General features: G+C 44.9%; 1 protein-coding gene across 1 annotated transcript in view; it reads left to right on the top strand.

The window, feature by feature from the left end:
* Nucleotides 1-16,392, top strand: part of NR5A2 (nuclear receptor subfamily 5 group A member 2) — a gene marked incomplete at both ends in the record, with an annotated part of 122,755 nt that overhangs the window by 18,989 nt on the left and 87,374 nt on the right. Inside the window, 1 exon segment of the mRNA XM_079696441.1 lies at nucleotides 602-1,248. Coding sequence (XP_079552567.1) covers nucleotides 602-1,248 — 647 coding nt within the window.

The raw sequence follows: 16,392 nt of genomic DNA on the forward strand, positions 1-16,392 counted from the left end.
TTTAGCAGTTTGGGTTTCCATAAAGAGAATCACAGCATCACTGGCATGATAGGACCTGATCCTCTTCTTTAGCAACATGAAGCATCTCCTGTGTGTAGCAAAAATTAGGAAATCTCTGCAGTCGCCAAAGGGTTAATATGTCCCTACGTATCCGAAATTTTTTTTTTCTTTTTTTTTTGCGGTACGCGGGCTTCTCACTGTTGTGGCCTCTCCCGTTGCGGAGCACAGGCTCCGGACGCGCAGGCTCAGCGGCCATGGCTCACGGGCCCAGCCGCTCCACGGCATGTGGGATCCTCCCGGACCGGGGCATGAACCCGAGTCCCCTGCATCGGCAGGCGGACTCTCAACCACTGCGCCACCAGGGAAGCCCCCGGAAATATTTTTTTTGATGACAAACACACGTGGAGGAAAGAATTCATAAATAAAGAGGACATGGCTTTTTTTTTTAATCTTCGTGGGCTATTGTAGTGAAAACAACCACACACAGACCACTTCCGGTCCATTTTCAGCCTTTCTAACTATCTGGAGATCTGGAGAATGCTAATAATTTACATCTTATTTTTACCCTTACTTTCTTTTTTTTCTTCCCCCATCCCAACAGCGGTAAGGGCGGACCGAATGCGTGGTGGGAGGAATAAGTTTGGGCCCATGTACAAGAGGGACAGGGCCCTGAAGCAGCAGAAAAAAGCCCTCATCCGAGCCAATGGACTTAAGCTAGAAGCCATGTCTCAGGTGATCCAAGCCATGCCCTCCGAGCTGAGCATCTCCTCTGCGATTCAGAACATCCATTCTGTCTCCAAAGGCCTACCTCTGAACCATGCTGCCTTGCCTCCTACAGACTACGACCGGAGTCCCTTTGTAACGTCCCCCATCAGCATGACAATGCCACCTCCTGGCAGCCTGCAAGGGTACCAGACCTACAGCCACTTTCCCAGCCGGGCCATCAAGTCTGAGTACCCAGACCCCTACACCAGCTCCCCGGAGTCCATCATGGGCTACTCCTACATGGACAGTTACCAGACCAGCTCCCCCGCCAGCATGCCCCACCTGATCCTGGAACTGCTGAAGTGTGAGCCCGATGAGCCCCAGGTCCAGGCCAAGATCATGGCCTATTTGCAGCAGGAGCAGGCGAACCGCAGCAAACACGAGAGGCTGAGTACATTCGGGCTCATGTGCAAGATGGCAGATCAGACCCTCTTCTCCATCGTGGAGTGGGCCCGGAGTAGCGTCTTCTTCAGGGAGCTCAAGGTACGTGCCAACCCTCGGAGCTTAGACCTCCCCTTCCAGGAGACCCGGCTGTGTCCCTGCTTAATAGGGTCTTGGTGTGGAAAACACGTCCTCCTTACTTTTCTTCTTTGTAAAATGATGTTTTCGGCCTTGACTTCAGAACTATTTGCAGCTTAACTTTACGGGGCTTTTCTTCTCTGTAGCTCTTCGTCTGGGGGCATGGCATTTCATGTCAAATAGGGGAAAGTTGGTTGTTGTTTTTCTTTCTGAGTAGGAGAATGTCTTTACTTACTCCCTTTAACCTCAGATGGTTTATGGCTAAAAAACTGAAGCCAGTGTGAAACAGAACCTAGTAAACTTTTTAAAAATTACCAAGTAAAAAGCTCTATTATAATGGTGCCAATTTAGAAGGAAAAAAGGCCAACATTTAGTTGTGTTGAGACGCTAAAGAATGCAAGTGGTACCACTGGTTAGTAGTTAGCAAGTAGGTATTTACTACCTGTTTACCTTGACATTAGGTTGGTAGAGCCTTTGTTTTCGGAGCAGATTCCAATAGGATGTTTACCGCTGTTGGCTGGGGAATGGGCCCATGGCAAGTGCTAGCCTGCTTGGCTGGGCTTTGCTACTCATAATCCATGTCTGTCGTTGATTTTAATGGATTGGTACATTGTAAACACAGGCCTTGTTTGTCTAAGGATCTCTGTTTAACTACATAATTATTTTATTTCCTGAAACTGAAGACCGAATTAATATGGGAAAGTTATAGGGAAGTTTGGGATCTGAGAGTAGCTACCAGACTGTATTTGGTGGTCAGTGATTTCGTTCTCTGTTGAAAACAAAACTGAATCCTGGGTTTGATTTCTAGTCTGTCTGTCACAAAATCAATTTCTTCCTGTTCCTGTGGCTGCTTCAGACACCTAGGACTTTGGGAGGAGATTTAAAACCTCTGAGAGGACAGTACGAAGCAGACTTTTAATTTAAAGGTTTCTGTTTAAAGTCGTGTATGCGCGGATGGTCTGGGGAATGTGGAAGCCACGTGCAAACGGAAAACGGCGCTTTCCATGGCCGTCTTCACCTGGCACTGTGATCTGCAACAAAAAAATTATCTGAATGGATGCGAGTAAGTTACTAGGCTACCCCCAGCCTGCTGTTAGGATGCTGACCGGTCCAGCCCTACTCTCTAGGCCTCTATCCCGCGCATACAGACGGCTGATGGTGGGGATCACTTGGGGGTCGAGCAGAATGCACCGTTAGCTGTCAGGCCAGACCCTCTGAGTGTGGAACCACCCTGGGATAGTCAGGACGTTGTTTATCATTAAAAACAAAACCAAACAAAAGTTTCCCGGTGCTCTTAGGATCACGAGTTTGTCCCTTAAGAGAACAGGTAAGAAATTGGAAAATGAAAATGAAAATGATAATTTTACATACAGCCAAAATGTTAGGAAATGTACAAGTGAGGTTAGGAAATGTACAAGTGAGGAAAGCACATCCTTCCAAGTCAGAGGAAACCAGTTTGCATTAGATCTTTGCTACTTAGTAACTGTCTTTGTGGGCAGGTCCTCAATCTCTGAGCCTTAGTTTTCTTGTAGATAAAGTTGTAGGTGTGGTGTTTGGGGGGTGATGGAGGGTATGGAGGGAATAGCAATACGTGTATTGAGGTTTTTAGAGGAATAAATGAGACCATATGGGCAAAGCATCTAGTCCTGGGAACCCGGCCTATATTATATACTCAATAAATCAGTGCTATTTTTGCTATTTTAAAATTGCTCTTATTGTTCTATGACAAGTGTGTGGAGGCTTTACGTATTACTCTTATACTCAGGAAAAAGACATGCACTTGTACGCTGATGAGTTTGACTTTGGAAAACAATATTACCACATGTGTGGCAGAAAGTAAAATTGTATAATAGTCATTAACTACTGCCAGTTGAGGACCTCAAATTTGTCAGGCAGTTAGTTGGTGTAAGATGGATGCAAAGTGGAATAAGACAAAATATTTGCTCTCAAAGATTTTATAAGACAATTTCATAAATATGTATTCAAAAAAGAAAAGACGAAGTTTGTTTCACAAAAGCGTGGGGAAAGAAATCCTGTGTATTAATTACATGTGGAAAAAGAAAGGAAGGTTATAAGGTGAATATAGAGCCCCCCAGGTAGGACTTTAAGAGTGCTAGGAAAAAACTCTCTCCAAATTTCTCTTTTCTTTTCCCTGTAATTAAATTGTATGAGATTCCTTTCCAGGGCATCAGAGTTCATATTTGGCTAAAATGTAAACACTTTTAAGAACGGGACATATTAAAGCAATATCAGTCATTTCTACTGTTGTTTAAGGCAGTTATCAGTCTTTCATGAGAATATGCTTTAAAGAGGGAAAGGGAACAGATACAAACCCTGGGGGTGACACCTGTAAGGGGTGGGAGGTGCCCCCAGGAGAAAAAGACAAACTGGACCCACTTCACCATTTGCCTTGGGCTTACATTGATTCTGTTTAAGTATTTTCCAGAGAAAGAGAAGTAGAATTTCAGAATAACTTAGGGGTCATTTAAATATGGAGTTGTGAGGTGACCATTTGCTTCAGAAGAATTCCTTTTCCTTTGTTTATAAATTTACTTTGTGGAAACCAGACCAAGGCGTTTGAAGCCAGCATGGAGACGTGCGTTGCCGTGTATTTCTCCAGGTCAGAGGGTTTCAAACTTCTGAACTAAGACCTGCAGTAAGAAATATATTCTACCCTGAAACCTGGTGTACCAAACACATCACACACACACACACACACAAAACGCACACACGCATACAACTGAGCCAGAGTTCCACTAGACAGTACATGATTTTGTCCATGCCATGCACTCTGATATTTTCTATTCTGTTCTGCTTTAGTCTAACTTATTTCATGCTTTTTAAAAATTTCTGGTCATGACCCACTAAATTGATTTCATGACCCACTAATGAGGCATGACCCGCAGTCCAAGAAACACTGCTCCTGGAAAGGTGTCATGGACCTTCTGCTGGGCGTTGTCTACCTGCCACCACTAAGAACGGCTCCTGGACAAGGCCTCTCCCTCCCGGCCTGGCCTCCAAGACATCCCCGAAACCTGCAGCCCGGTCCCTGCCTACCTTCCTGCAAAACTTGTGATTTTTTTTTTTTTTAAACTTGTGATTTTAAAATATCGTTTGGGAAGATGAATGCTCCCCTTTACACATTTGTCTTTTTCTTGTTAACTTCACTGCAAATTACCCACCAAGCGATATACTTATAGGGCAGATCAGATTGCTTATACCTCTACAACCCCAAGATGAAAAGGCACATATTTGCACCCGGAGAGTAATAGGATAATAAGGCAATTTTGCAAATGACCCCTTGCTCACTCTCCCAGGACAAGTTACACTCTCTCCGTGGATGAGAAGAGGGAATACAGATTCCATTTGTTTACTATTTAAGGGATCAGAAGGGCCAGAGGAAATTTGGTGGGTTGTTTTGTTTTTCTACATAGTTACAAGGTGTAAAAAGAGATATTCTGGTTCCCATTCAAAATATCGCAACGGGAAAGAGGAATGTATAACTCCCAAACACGTATCTTGAGACATAGCACGTGAACAGCAAAAAAGAAAAAAAAATACAGTATACTCATAGAAAGCGTGCAATTTCAGAGCTGGATGATGAGTAGGGTAAAAGAGATAGAGGATACATGTCAGTGAGCTGTTTCGTTTTTCTCCATACCTGTAAGGAAGGAACAATCCTGATCTCCATCCAAAATCATGGCATGGAAAAGATGAAATAAACACCCTGAAACTAGTAGGTTTCCAAACAGCACTTGTGCATCCAATGATACTCCTTGCCTAGAAACCACAGATTTTTCCAGATCTGGAAGAGACGGTGGGGGTCGTTTGATTCTACCCCCGCCATTTACATACGAAGAAGCTGAGGCAGGGGGCCTGTGGCTTGTACCAGATTATATAGCTACTGAAAGGCAGAACTGGGACTGGTAGATTCAGCTTCCAAGAAGCTGTGCTTCTCCGCAGCCCTGCCCCCCACCCCCCAATGCACACACACAAAGAAGCCGTGTAACCTTTGACTCCAAAAATACACGCCTTTGCCAGTGAAGCTAAAGCAAATCTCCACGTTATCAGAAGTCCATCACTACCACCCAATTACTAAATCACTAATAATCAGGGAGATAGATTTTCTCTGAGCCCAGACGACCCCCTGGGAGTGAGTGAGTCACTTTAGAAAGCTACTATAATTCTTGCAGGCCACTGGGGCATCATTCAGTGAAGTGCATCTACCAGCCGGCACTTCTGAGCCCTGGAGGAGTGTCCAAAGCTCTCCGAGTGCCTTTCCCTCTGCTCACAGCCCTCTCTTGGGGAGAATCAGGTGCGGCAACCACGTGCAGTTCTGCTCTGCAGGAAAATGGCTAAAGGAAGTTATGTCCTGGGTCCTACTTGATGCTGGGTGTAACAGCATGGGCTCCTTTTTATGTATGTTTGCAAAAATAGGAAGGAAGAGAATTTAGGATTGTAACCAGTTGATAGATGGGCCACAAATTACTGAAGTATGACGATATTTTGGGGGTAGTATCGTACATTCACTATACCTTCAAATCCTTTTTTCTTTTTTTTGGCTGCGTTGGGTCTTCATTGCTGCACGCGGGCTTTCTCTAGTTGAGGCGAGCGGGAGCCGCTCTTCGTTGCGGTGCGCGGGCTTCTCATTGCGGTGGCTTCTCTTGTTGCTGAGCACGGGCTCTAGGTGCGCGGGCTTCAGTAGTTGTGGCACGCGGGCTCAGTCGTTGTGGGTCGCGGGCTCTAGAGCGCAGCCTCAGTAGTTGTGGCGCACGGGCTTAGTTGCTCCACGGCATGTGGGATCTTCCAGGACCAGGGATCGAACCCGTGTCCCCTGCATCGGCAGGCGGATTCTTAACCACTGCGTCACCAGGGAAGTCCCTCCCTTCAAATCTTTAAACCCCATCTGCCTTACAGTGGCCTATACTCTTGACTTTTCCTTGTGTTTTCGGAAATCAAGAGCGAATTCCAGAATCCCCCTCCCCCTCCCGCCCCGCCCTATCATAGAAAGCACCGTCTTTGTGAGTCAAGAAGATTGTGCTTTTTTCTTTCCGTTATTTTTCTCCCATCTGTGTCTTGAATATCTCACAAACACAAGAGCAGTGAGAAAATAATTCCCACTTTGTTGAACAACTAATGAATCTGGAGGATCTATTTGATCTTCTAATGAGACCAGATGTCTTCAGAGGATTCTGGGAATGGGTATAGAAGAACTTCCCCTCCGTGAATGATTCTGATACATGGAGGAATAAAAAAAAAAATTCTAAATTAATCCTGAGTGAAACACATAACTAGTGTTCCTGTGGAAAATAGGGCTCAGAGGCTCAGGGAGTTTGTGCCAAAGGAATTCAGCCGTGCCGAAGCCAGTTTTCTCGAAAGTGAGGAGCCTGGGGGTGGGAGCAAGCCTTTTCTCTCTGCTCTGGTGCAGAAGCTTTTTGAGCAGAGTTTTATTTATTTATTTTTAACACCCTAGATCACTTTTCCCAAGCCTTAGTTCACTTTCCCAACCAATATAGGTCTGCGGTTTGAGATGTCGTTGGATTTGACCCAATTTTTTTTCGTCTTTTTATTGGAGTACAGTTGCTTTACAATGTTGTGTTAGTTTCTGCTGTGCAACGAAGTGAATCAGCTCTATGTAAACCTATATCCCTTCCCTCTTGTACCTCGCCCCCTCCCCCCCATCCCACCCATGTAGGTCATCACAGAGCACTGAGCTGAGCTCCCTGTGCTATACAGCAGGTTCCTGCTAGCTATCTATTTTACACATGGTAGTGTATTTATGTCAATCCTAATCTCCCAATTCGTCCCACCCTCTCCTTCCCCCCCGTGTCCACATGTCCCTTCTCTACGTCTGCATCTCTATTCCTGCCTGCAAATAGGTTCATCTGTACCATTTTTCTAGATTCCACATATATGTTAATATACAATATTTGTTTTTCTCTTTCTGACTTACTTCACTCTGATGACAGACTCTAGGTCCATCCACCTCACTACAAATGACCCAATTTCATTCCTTTTTATGGATTTGCCCCAATTTTAAGCCATGTTTAATGGACTTGCTTAACCCTTCTTTTCTGTGTGTGTGTGTGTGTTGGGGGCAGTGTGTGCATCATGTTTCCCCACATTCACCCGCCGTCCTGCTCCCCGTTGAGTCCCCCTGAGCTTTGGGGTTCAGGGTCACATACCCAGAATTATAGTCTGTCACTTCACTTACCTGTGTTTTCATTTCTTTGGATGCAAAGTAGTTCCTCCTGGAAGCAAATGATGAGCATTGAAGTGATTTCCCATCAAGAGGGGAGAAGTGTTTCTATCTGAAGGCAAATTAAAATATCTATGACCATTCAACCTACTCGTCAAAAAGAGATCAGAGGAAAAGAAACCGACCCTTCTAGGTTTACAAGGAAATGAGAAAACTGGCTTTTCTTCCACCGGGGCTGGGAAGTTTTCTTCTGCCTTTGAATTTGGAGGGAACATTGGAATCTGCAGGTCTGATTCCATGACTCGGGGGCTCTTCAGGCATCAGACGTCTGCTTCTGTGATTCCCTCCAGGCATACCTGGCACAGAAACCTCTGGGCTGGTTGATGGTGCTGAGAATGTATATGATTCTAGCCTTCCTTGCTTGGACAGGCATGGGTCTTACTGCACCCACATCGGTTACTGATTGAGAAATCCATTCTTTAGACTTTAAAGTCTTCTTGGTCACTGTCCCATCAATACCTGTTTGTGCTATAGGTGTTGTTCTTTGGTGGAAATGGCCCCCTGACTGCGGAGATGTGGCTTCTCCACTTTCTGTGTTCCTTTTTAAAGTATTACATTTGCTTTATTTAGAGAGGATGCATCTGCAAACTGCAGACTCGGTTTAGACTCTGACTTCTCGAAGCTTGGTTTCAGCGTAGCCAGGCGCTAGTCGTTTCCATGCTAGTCGTTTCCTCCCTGGGAAGCCAGGAGATTTGGTCGAAGCAATGATGATGGCTCCATACTGGGTTTGCTTGTTCACACACCCGATACGCTTTCTGTTCCTGTTAGTCTATTTTTTTTCAAATTTTTGACTGTGTTGGGTCTTCGTTGCTGTGTGCGGGCTTTCTCTAGTTGCGGCGAGCAGGGGCTACTCTTCGTTGCGGTGCGCGGGCTTCTCATTGTGGTGTCTTCTCTTGTTGCAGAGCACGGGCTCTAGGTGCGCGGGCTTCAGTAGTTGTGGCTCGCAGGCTCTAGAGCTCAGGCTCAGTAGCTGTAGCGCACGGGCTTAGTTGCTCCGCCGCATGTGGGATCTTCCCAGACCAGGGCTTGAACCTGTGTCCCCTGCATTGGCAGGCGGACTCTTAACCACTGCGCCACCAGGGAAGCCCCCTGTTAATCTATTTGTTATCTACCAGCATCGTGGGGAGCATGGGAATAGCCAGCCATACCCAAGGAACCCGTGTTTAACTGGCTGGGCCATTGTCAGGCGTCTGAAATGAACAATGAGGGTAGGAAGAGAATGGGCATCTTCCTTGCTCTGCTCAAGGTCAGGTGGTGAAGGGAAGAGAGGCCCCTTTTACTGGGTGCTCACTCTTTGCATGCTCTAGGACTGGGTGCCTCAGGCCCTTTTCTGGTCCGCTCCTTAGGGCAGCTCCGGGAAATGAGGACAGGACAAGGTCTCCTTTGGTATTAGAGAGGGAGAGGGAAAGCCCTGGACCACTGTGGTCACATAACGTGGTCCTTCCAGGGGACACGTCCATCCCTCCCTCATGGGCCCAAAGAGACACGGAGTTAATTGATTAATAAAAGTTTGTTAACTAGGTTTTTATTTTTTAATGTTTTAAAATTTATTGTATTCAAGTATAGTTGATTTACAATGTGTTAATTTCTGCTGTACAGCAAAGTGACTCAGTTATATATATTCACTTTCATACTCTTTTCCATTATGGTTTATCACAGGATATTGACTATAGTTCCCTGTGCTCTACAGTAGGACCTTGTTGTTTATCCATTCTATATATAATAGTTTACATCTGCTAATCCCAAACTCCAAATCCACCCCTCCCCCAAACCCCCTCCCCCTTGGCAACCACAAGTCTGTCCTCTATGTCTGTGAGTCTGTTTCTGTTTCATAGATAAGTTTATTTGTGTCATATTTTAGATTCCACAGATAAGTGATATCATATGGCATTTGTCTTTCTCTGTCTGATTTACTCCACTTAGTATGATTATCTCTAGGTCCATCCATGTTGCTGCAAATGGTATTATTTCATTCTTTTTTATGGCTGAGTAGTATTCCACCATATATATACACACATATTTATATATATATGTGTGTGTATATATATATATATATATTACACACATACACATACATACACACCACGTCTTCTTTATCCCCTCATCTGTCGATGGACATTTAGGTTGTTTCCATGTCTCAGCTATTGTAAATATTGCTGCTATGAACACTGGGGTGTGTGCATCCTTTTGAATTAGAGTTTTGTTTGAATATATGCCCGGGAGTGGGATTGCAGGAAACTCTATTTTTAGTTTTTAAGGAACCTCCATACTGTTCTCCATAGTGACTGTATCAGTTGACATTCCCACCAACAGTGCAGGAGGGTTCCCTTTTCTCCACACCCTCTCCAGCATTTATCATTGTAGGCTTTTTAGTGATGGCCGTTCTGACCGGTGTTAGGTGTTACCTCATTGTACTTTTGCTAACTTGGTTTTTAAACAACCAAGTTTTTTAGTCAAATAATCTGTTAGTACCAGCAAAATTAACCGAGGCGCTTGAATCAGTTGGGGGATGGGTGAGGATCAGGAATGAGAAAGATGGAGGAAGAAACAAAGACATGGGAAAAAAACACCTCAGCAGGTAACCTGCCCCCGAGGCTTGGAGGTCCATTAATAGGCGAGGGTTTATGGAAGACTCAAGGTTAACAGAAAACACTTCCATTTTTCCTCGACTGCAGAGTTTGGACAATAGACGAGAATAATACCCGCCATTTATTGAGTTTTTACTGTGAGTCAGACAGTTGTTAAGTGTTTTACCAGTACTGTATCTCACTTAATACTAATTCATCCCTGGGCAGTGGGCATGTTTGCTCCCAGTGTGCAGAGTAACCTACCAAGACCTAAAGATTTTCACCGATTTGCCCCAAGTCCCATGGCTAATAAGTGATAACAATGTCCTCGAAGCAAAAAATGTATATGGCGGTCTTTTGTAAACTATGCCCATCTCAATACTGCTTTACAATAGGTCTTAAAGGACCTCTTTGACTCTTAAACTACAGAGAGCAGTTTCTTAAATTGGCCCAAGAACATGTAAATTATTTCTTTCTTTTTTTAATTGGAGGGCGACCTTGTAGGGCTGGAATCCGGAACTGTTTGCATCGGAGAAGATGAGGAGCTTGCCATTGGTGGCAGACTCTGGAGCTTCTAAACCTTCATCCGTAAAAGGGGCTGTAACTGGGGGGGCACAGAACCAGGCAATCGGGTGCAGCAGGGGTGCGGTCTTCTCGACCTGGGGACACTGGGCAGGCTGTCCCCGCCGCCCCACCGCCAACGCCCAGCACCGCTTCCTACCGCATGATCAGTAGAGGCAGGTGCATCAGTCTGTCTGCTTAGAAGCAGGTACACACTTGTTTGCTGAGAACAACGAGGGTCCCTGCTCACTCCAAGACCTGCGTCTGCCCAGCAGGGCACACAAACTGCTCACAGGTCTTACAGAAAGTCCGAGACGTTCATTCCTCAGTGTCGGGGAGGGAGAGCTCCCTGAGCCCCTGAGCCCCAGGACCCTGTCTGCCCACGGTGTCTGCTGTTATACAGAGTCAGGTAATGGGTGACAAAGCCGAAAACATGACTCGTGTGTGACACTCCGTAACACAATTTGAAGGACTTTGCCCTCTGAACCTGTGAGGTAAAATACGTCTTCCTATTTTCCAGGGTAAGTGAGGAATGACTATATTCCTACTTATTCTTCGACAACTTGGGAAGTCGATCGTACAAATCTCTGAGGGCTCCACATCCGTTTGCAGAATGACTGCATGGAAATTGGGCATTTGTGCTATTGTTCACGTTAAAGACATTAATGTCTAACCCAAGAATACCACCCACACTCGAGAACAGAGACGTACACGGCATCACCTCTGCCAGCAGCTGGGTGTTTCTTGAATGTCCGATGCTTAAAACCTAATTCTCTCTGCACTTCTGCTTTTTCCGTGCACCAGGCAAAGCTCAGGCCGCCTGTGCATGGGTCCCCAGCCAGCTTCTCTGGAGACACTCGGACCTTCTGTATCACTTTCCTGATTTTCTCCACTTTCCTTCACCTCCATCTCTCCTTTTCAATCTTCCCAGACTCCCTTTCTCTTTTCTCACTCACATGGCTTCTCCTCCTTCCCTCGGAACGCCTCAGCTTCCTAGAGGCAACCTGCAGGCATTGCTTTGTATAGGATCGTGATCCCTGGGACCCCTGTCCTCAGCTGCATCTGCGTTTTCCCTGCAGGTGGAATGTGGTGGACCATGAGGGCACCCGAACCCCATAGGTCCGAGGATGGATGGAGAAGCATGAGAAACAGTTGAGTACATAGACCCTAAGAGTGGGCTGCATTCAAGGACAGTAGATGGAACGTCTATGTGGCCCTGTCTCTGGGTGAGGGGACCCCACACAGCGGGGTTTTCTTTTGGGGGTAGCAGGTCACCTTCAAGGGCAAAGGCAAAGGAGACTGAGCAGGGGAATGTGTGGATCCCTGTAACGCCCATGCAAAGACAGCTTCGAAATTCTCCTTGTTTCTCAGCAGCGGTGCGTGGCAAGGCCCTGCTACCTATGTATGTTGTGTAGCAACATCTCCACACAGTCCCACAAAGGGCTACCAATGCGTCCCTCCCTTTTAACTTCCTCCCTGGAAATCATTTTCAAATGCCATATTTCCAACCTCCCAGGACCAAGTCTGTGAGTTCTTCACATACAGCGTCCTCTGAAGGAACAGCCAAACACTTGAAGGAGAAACTGTACAAATCTGAAGTGCACAGGACCGCTGGGCCCTGCTGCTGTTCATTTCTCTCCAGAAACTAAAAGAACACCACGTTAGCTTGAATATTTAGAAGTGTCACCAGGATTACACAACATTTGGGATTAACTTTACAACCAACCTTGATCCAACTTCTAATTCTGTAAGAATGTTTTTCCTTTACATGACAAATGGATTAATTAGCCAATAGGTCTAAAGTCTGTCTTTTATTGCACAATAAGAGTCTTGCAAAGGCAGAAGGTAACCCCAGATAGGTGCCTCTTGTCTTTCACTTGGGGAGCACGGAGATAACTGGCCTTTCATCCAATGGCTCACAGTGTTGATTTTTAAAGTCTACAGCGGGACCACCTCTGGTGAATTGACTATCACATTTCTAAATACTCTGTTTACAGAATACTTTACCTGTGAGAGCAAGATAATTATTTCATTTAAATTAAAAACATATTTTTTTGGGGGGGATGAAACACAGAAGGTACCAGATCCGTGTTGAATGGATACACCCAAGATGTGGAGGAGGACGGGTTGGGAGGGATGGGGGTAAAGGCAGCAGAGATAACATTCTGTCTTCACTTTCAAGCGACGTTAAATTGCTAATTGGCAATCGGAAAATTCTCAGGATTTCAATGTCTTCTTAAGCAGTGTTCCTGATGTGATTGATACAGACACACTCACATTCATTTGGTAAAAAATAATTCCACTCACATATAGGTTTTAGGTCCCACGTGGATAGGTTTTGGGTCCCACGTGGTTCCTCTGGGCAGATCTTGTGTGCATATATATCACAGAGTTTTGAGTACATATCCTGTTTTCAGATGTGTTCCCTGACATGTTGGCTCATTCTAAGACTTGTTTTATTTTGACCACTGTATCTTGCCTCGTCTGAAATCACCACAAATCCTTCTTTACCACACACATCCCAGCACCACGCTTGTGCTTTTTGGATCTGAAGTCGTGATGGATAAGAGGCTTGGCTTATTGCCTAATTTTAAAAAAAGAAAAAAAAAACCTACTAAATATTACACTTCCCCTTGTAAAATAATGATATAGATTAGTGTTTGTGCAGAAGTGCTGGCAACAAGAATTCTTCAAAAGTTTTCCTTTGGGTGATGAAAGCTGTTATATTATTTTGACTAGCTAATCAAATGTAATTGGGGAGCTTGAAGTGCCTTAGATTTTCCGTGTACAGTTATCAAAGGGGGAAATGTAACTCGTGGAGCTGATGAAAGGCATCTCTCACGGTATTCTTTCAATTATAAACCTTACAGAGGGAAGAAAGAACAGTCCTGTTGCTAAAAACTCAGGGCTTGAAATGCCCCTTCATGTTAATTGCTGTATTAGCTAGTTAACACATTATTATACATTTTAATTGATTCTTGCTCCAGTTTTGGAGAAGAAAAAATTCTGGATCTCTGTGGCAAGTAAATTAAGGAGGGAAGATGCTTGGGCACCATAGTATTACTGTTTATATTAGGTTTAAATCATGCCAGATATCTGCAGTACAAACAGTAGCCCTCACTTTTGTGGGGTCTAACTTGCTTTAAAAGCATTAATAGTTTGCACTCATGTATTGGGATTTGTGGTTATGAATGTTTTCAAAGGAGTTTTATTTGACCATTGAGAATTCCTTTTATGGTTTTATCAATGACATGTCACAATCTTGAAAACATAACTTCATTCCAGTCATGTATTTGGATGGGTCCAGCTGAGGGTTGGCTTTTGAAAAGAATCAAAACATATTACACCTGCATTTCATTCACCAGGATGTAGCGTTTTTCTTTAGGGTTGAATCCCACTCTCAAGCTACCTGTAAAACATTTCTGGCATAAATGATGAGTTGTGACCTAGGATTAGGACAGATTTCAGCTTTTATTCATTTATGAATTCACTTGTTCACCCCCTCATTCATCAAACCTGTAATGAGTTCCTACTGTGTGTCGGTCCCCTTGCTACATTACAGTAGACAAGACAAGTGGGCCTGGCCGGACACAAGTTACATCCTCCTGGGCACTTTTCTCAATTAAAGTAAATGCAGCACCAAACACCACAGCCAACCCTGACTCTGAAAGCTTGTGCAGCTACTTGTGACTATGCTTCCACTGATGTGTGAAATGTATTGGAACTGGAAAAGATGATTGACTTCTCATAGACAACAGGCCGACCTCTGAGAAACATGGCAGTGGTCCAATAATGATGAAAACTGAGAGATAGAGGTTTGTCCAGAATGTAGGGTAAGCCCTTGGGGGGCGCCTACCCAGCCTGGGGCAGGGGAGGGGGAAGTCTTGGAGGATGAGTGGGAGATGTCAACCAGATGAGCAGCTAGAAGTGAGGGGAGCCAGGGAGGCGTCCCCAGCAGAGAACAGCTGGTGGGAAAACATAAGGTCTGTGCACTGTACTTTGGGGACCAGTGCATAATTCCTGCAGTGGGAAGGTGAGCATGTACATGGGAGGTGGCTGGACAGGGGACTAAGGTCACTCACATGGGCTCTTAAGTAAGGATTTTATTCAAAGCAAAGGGAAGCTACCATGAGAAGTTGAGAAGGGGTGACCCAGAGGGATTGGAAATGTACCACAGTGACTGTTGGACATATATGCCTACTGTTTCCTTTTTTGTTTTGTTTATTTATTTATTTTTGGCTGCACTGGGTCTTCGTTGCTGCTCATGGGCCTTCTCTAGTTGAGGTGCGCAGGCTTTTCACTGCGATGTCTTCTCTTCTTGCAGAGCACCAGCTCTAGGTGCACGGGCTTCATTAGTTGTGGCACATGGGCTCAGTAGTTGTGGCTCACGGGCTCTAGAGCGCAGGCTCAGTAAGTGTGGCGCTCGGGCTTAGTTGCTCCACGGCACGTGAGATCTTCCCGGACCAGGGCTCGAACCCGTGTCCCCTGCATTGGCAGGCAGATTCTTAACCACTGTGCCACCAGGGAAGTCCTGTTTCCTTTTTTGAGTTCAGCTTTGGTGTGGTTTTCCCTCGTTTCCCAGCATTCAGCTGAAATACATTCCAATGATTTCTTCTTATGTGTCACTTAAAATTTTGTTGTTGTTGTAAAGAAGGCATATAGTTGATATCTTTTCTGTATAGTTTGTTATTTCTGCTATTCTTTCCAATAGGCCTTTTCCTTCTAGGTAAATTCCAGTTAATTGGTGACATGGATATATTTGAGGTCTTGGTCTTTGTTTCATGTTTAATTTAAACAAATGTGACATTTGAAAATTTCTTCAGTATAACATGTGTTTTGACCAGAAAGCTTTTTCTTTTTAACCTTACACTTATCTATTGCTGTTTATTTCATAGTCATTGATTTAGTGGCACCAAATCAGTTTATATTCACATCACTGGGGGGAGGGTGCTATCTAGCCCAGTGGACCTAGAGCTATCACATACCAGCTTTTAAAATTATTTGTTCGAATCATTCATTCATTTATTCATTCAATACATGTTCATTAAATACCCACTAAATGCCAAGCCCTACTCTAAACCAGAGGATGCCGTTGTGGACAAGACCAACAGGGTACCATTTTTATCGACACTCACTTTGTAGTGAGAGGGAGGCAGATGATAAACTGCCAAGAAAGATAATGTGAACAGTTAGAATAAATGAGTGAGGAGGGTAGATAGGAAGAGAGGGAGCAGTTAGAGGGCTTCAGAGAAGACAGACGTGAAGGGTGGACACTTGAACTGAAATCTAAACAGCAGGAAAGAACCAGCCTTGCTAAATCTAGAGATGTAGCAGTCCAGGCACAGGAACAGCAAGTGCAAAAGCCCTGAGGTGGAAACCAGCTTGGTATTTTCAAGAAACATGAAGAAGGCCCAAGTGCATAAGTCAAAGAGTTGGCAATGTGCAGCCCATGTAGGGCTTGGATTTTATTCTGTTTGGGACAGGAACTCAGGATTTTAGGCAATGGAGTGTCTTCATCGAATTTCATTATAGGAAATGTTGCTCTGGCTGTAGGTGGGAAATGGGTCAGGAGGAAGCAAGAGAGAGTGTAAGAGATTCAGCAACCCAGCGGCTTAGACAGGGCATGACGATGGGAATGGGGAGAATCGGATGGACTCAGGACACAGGTTGAGGCAAAGCCGACAGAATTTGCTCAAAGGGGCTTTGGGAGAAAAAGATGAG

The sequence above is a fragment of the Hyperoodon ampullatus genome (genome assembly GCF_949752795.1).
Source record: "Hyperoodon ampullatus genome assembly, chromosome: 2".
Classification (NCBI taxonomy): domain Eukaryota; kingdom Metazoa; phylum Chordata; class Mammalia; order Artiodactyla; family Ziphiidae; genus Hyperoodon; species Hyperoodon ampullatus.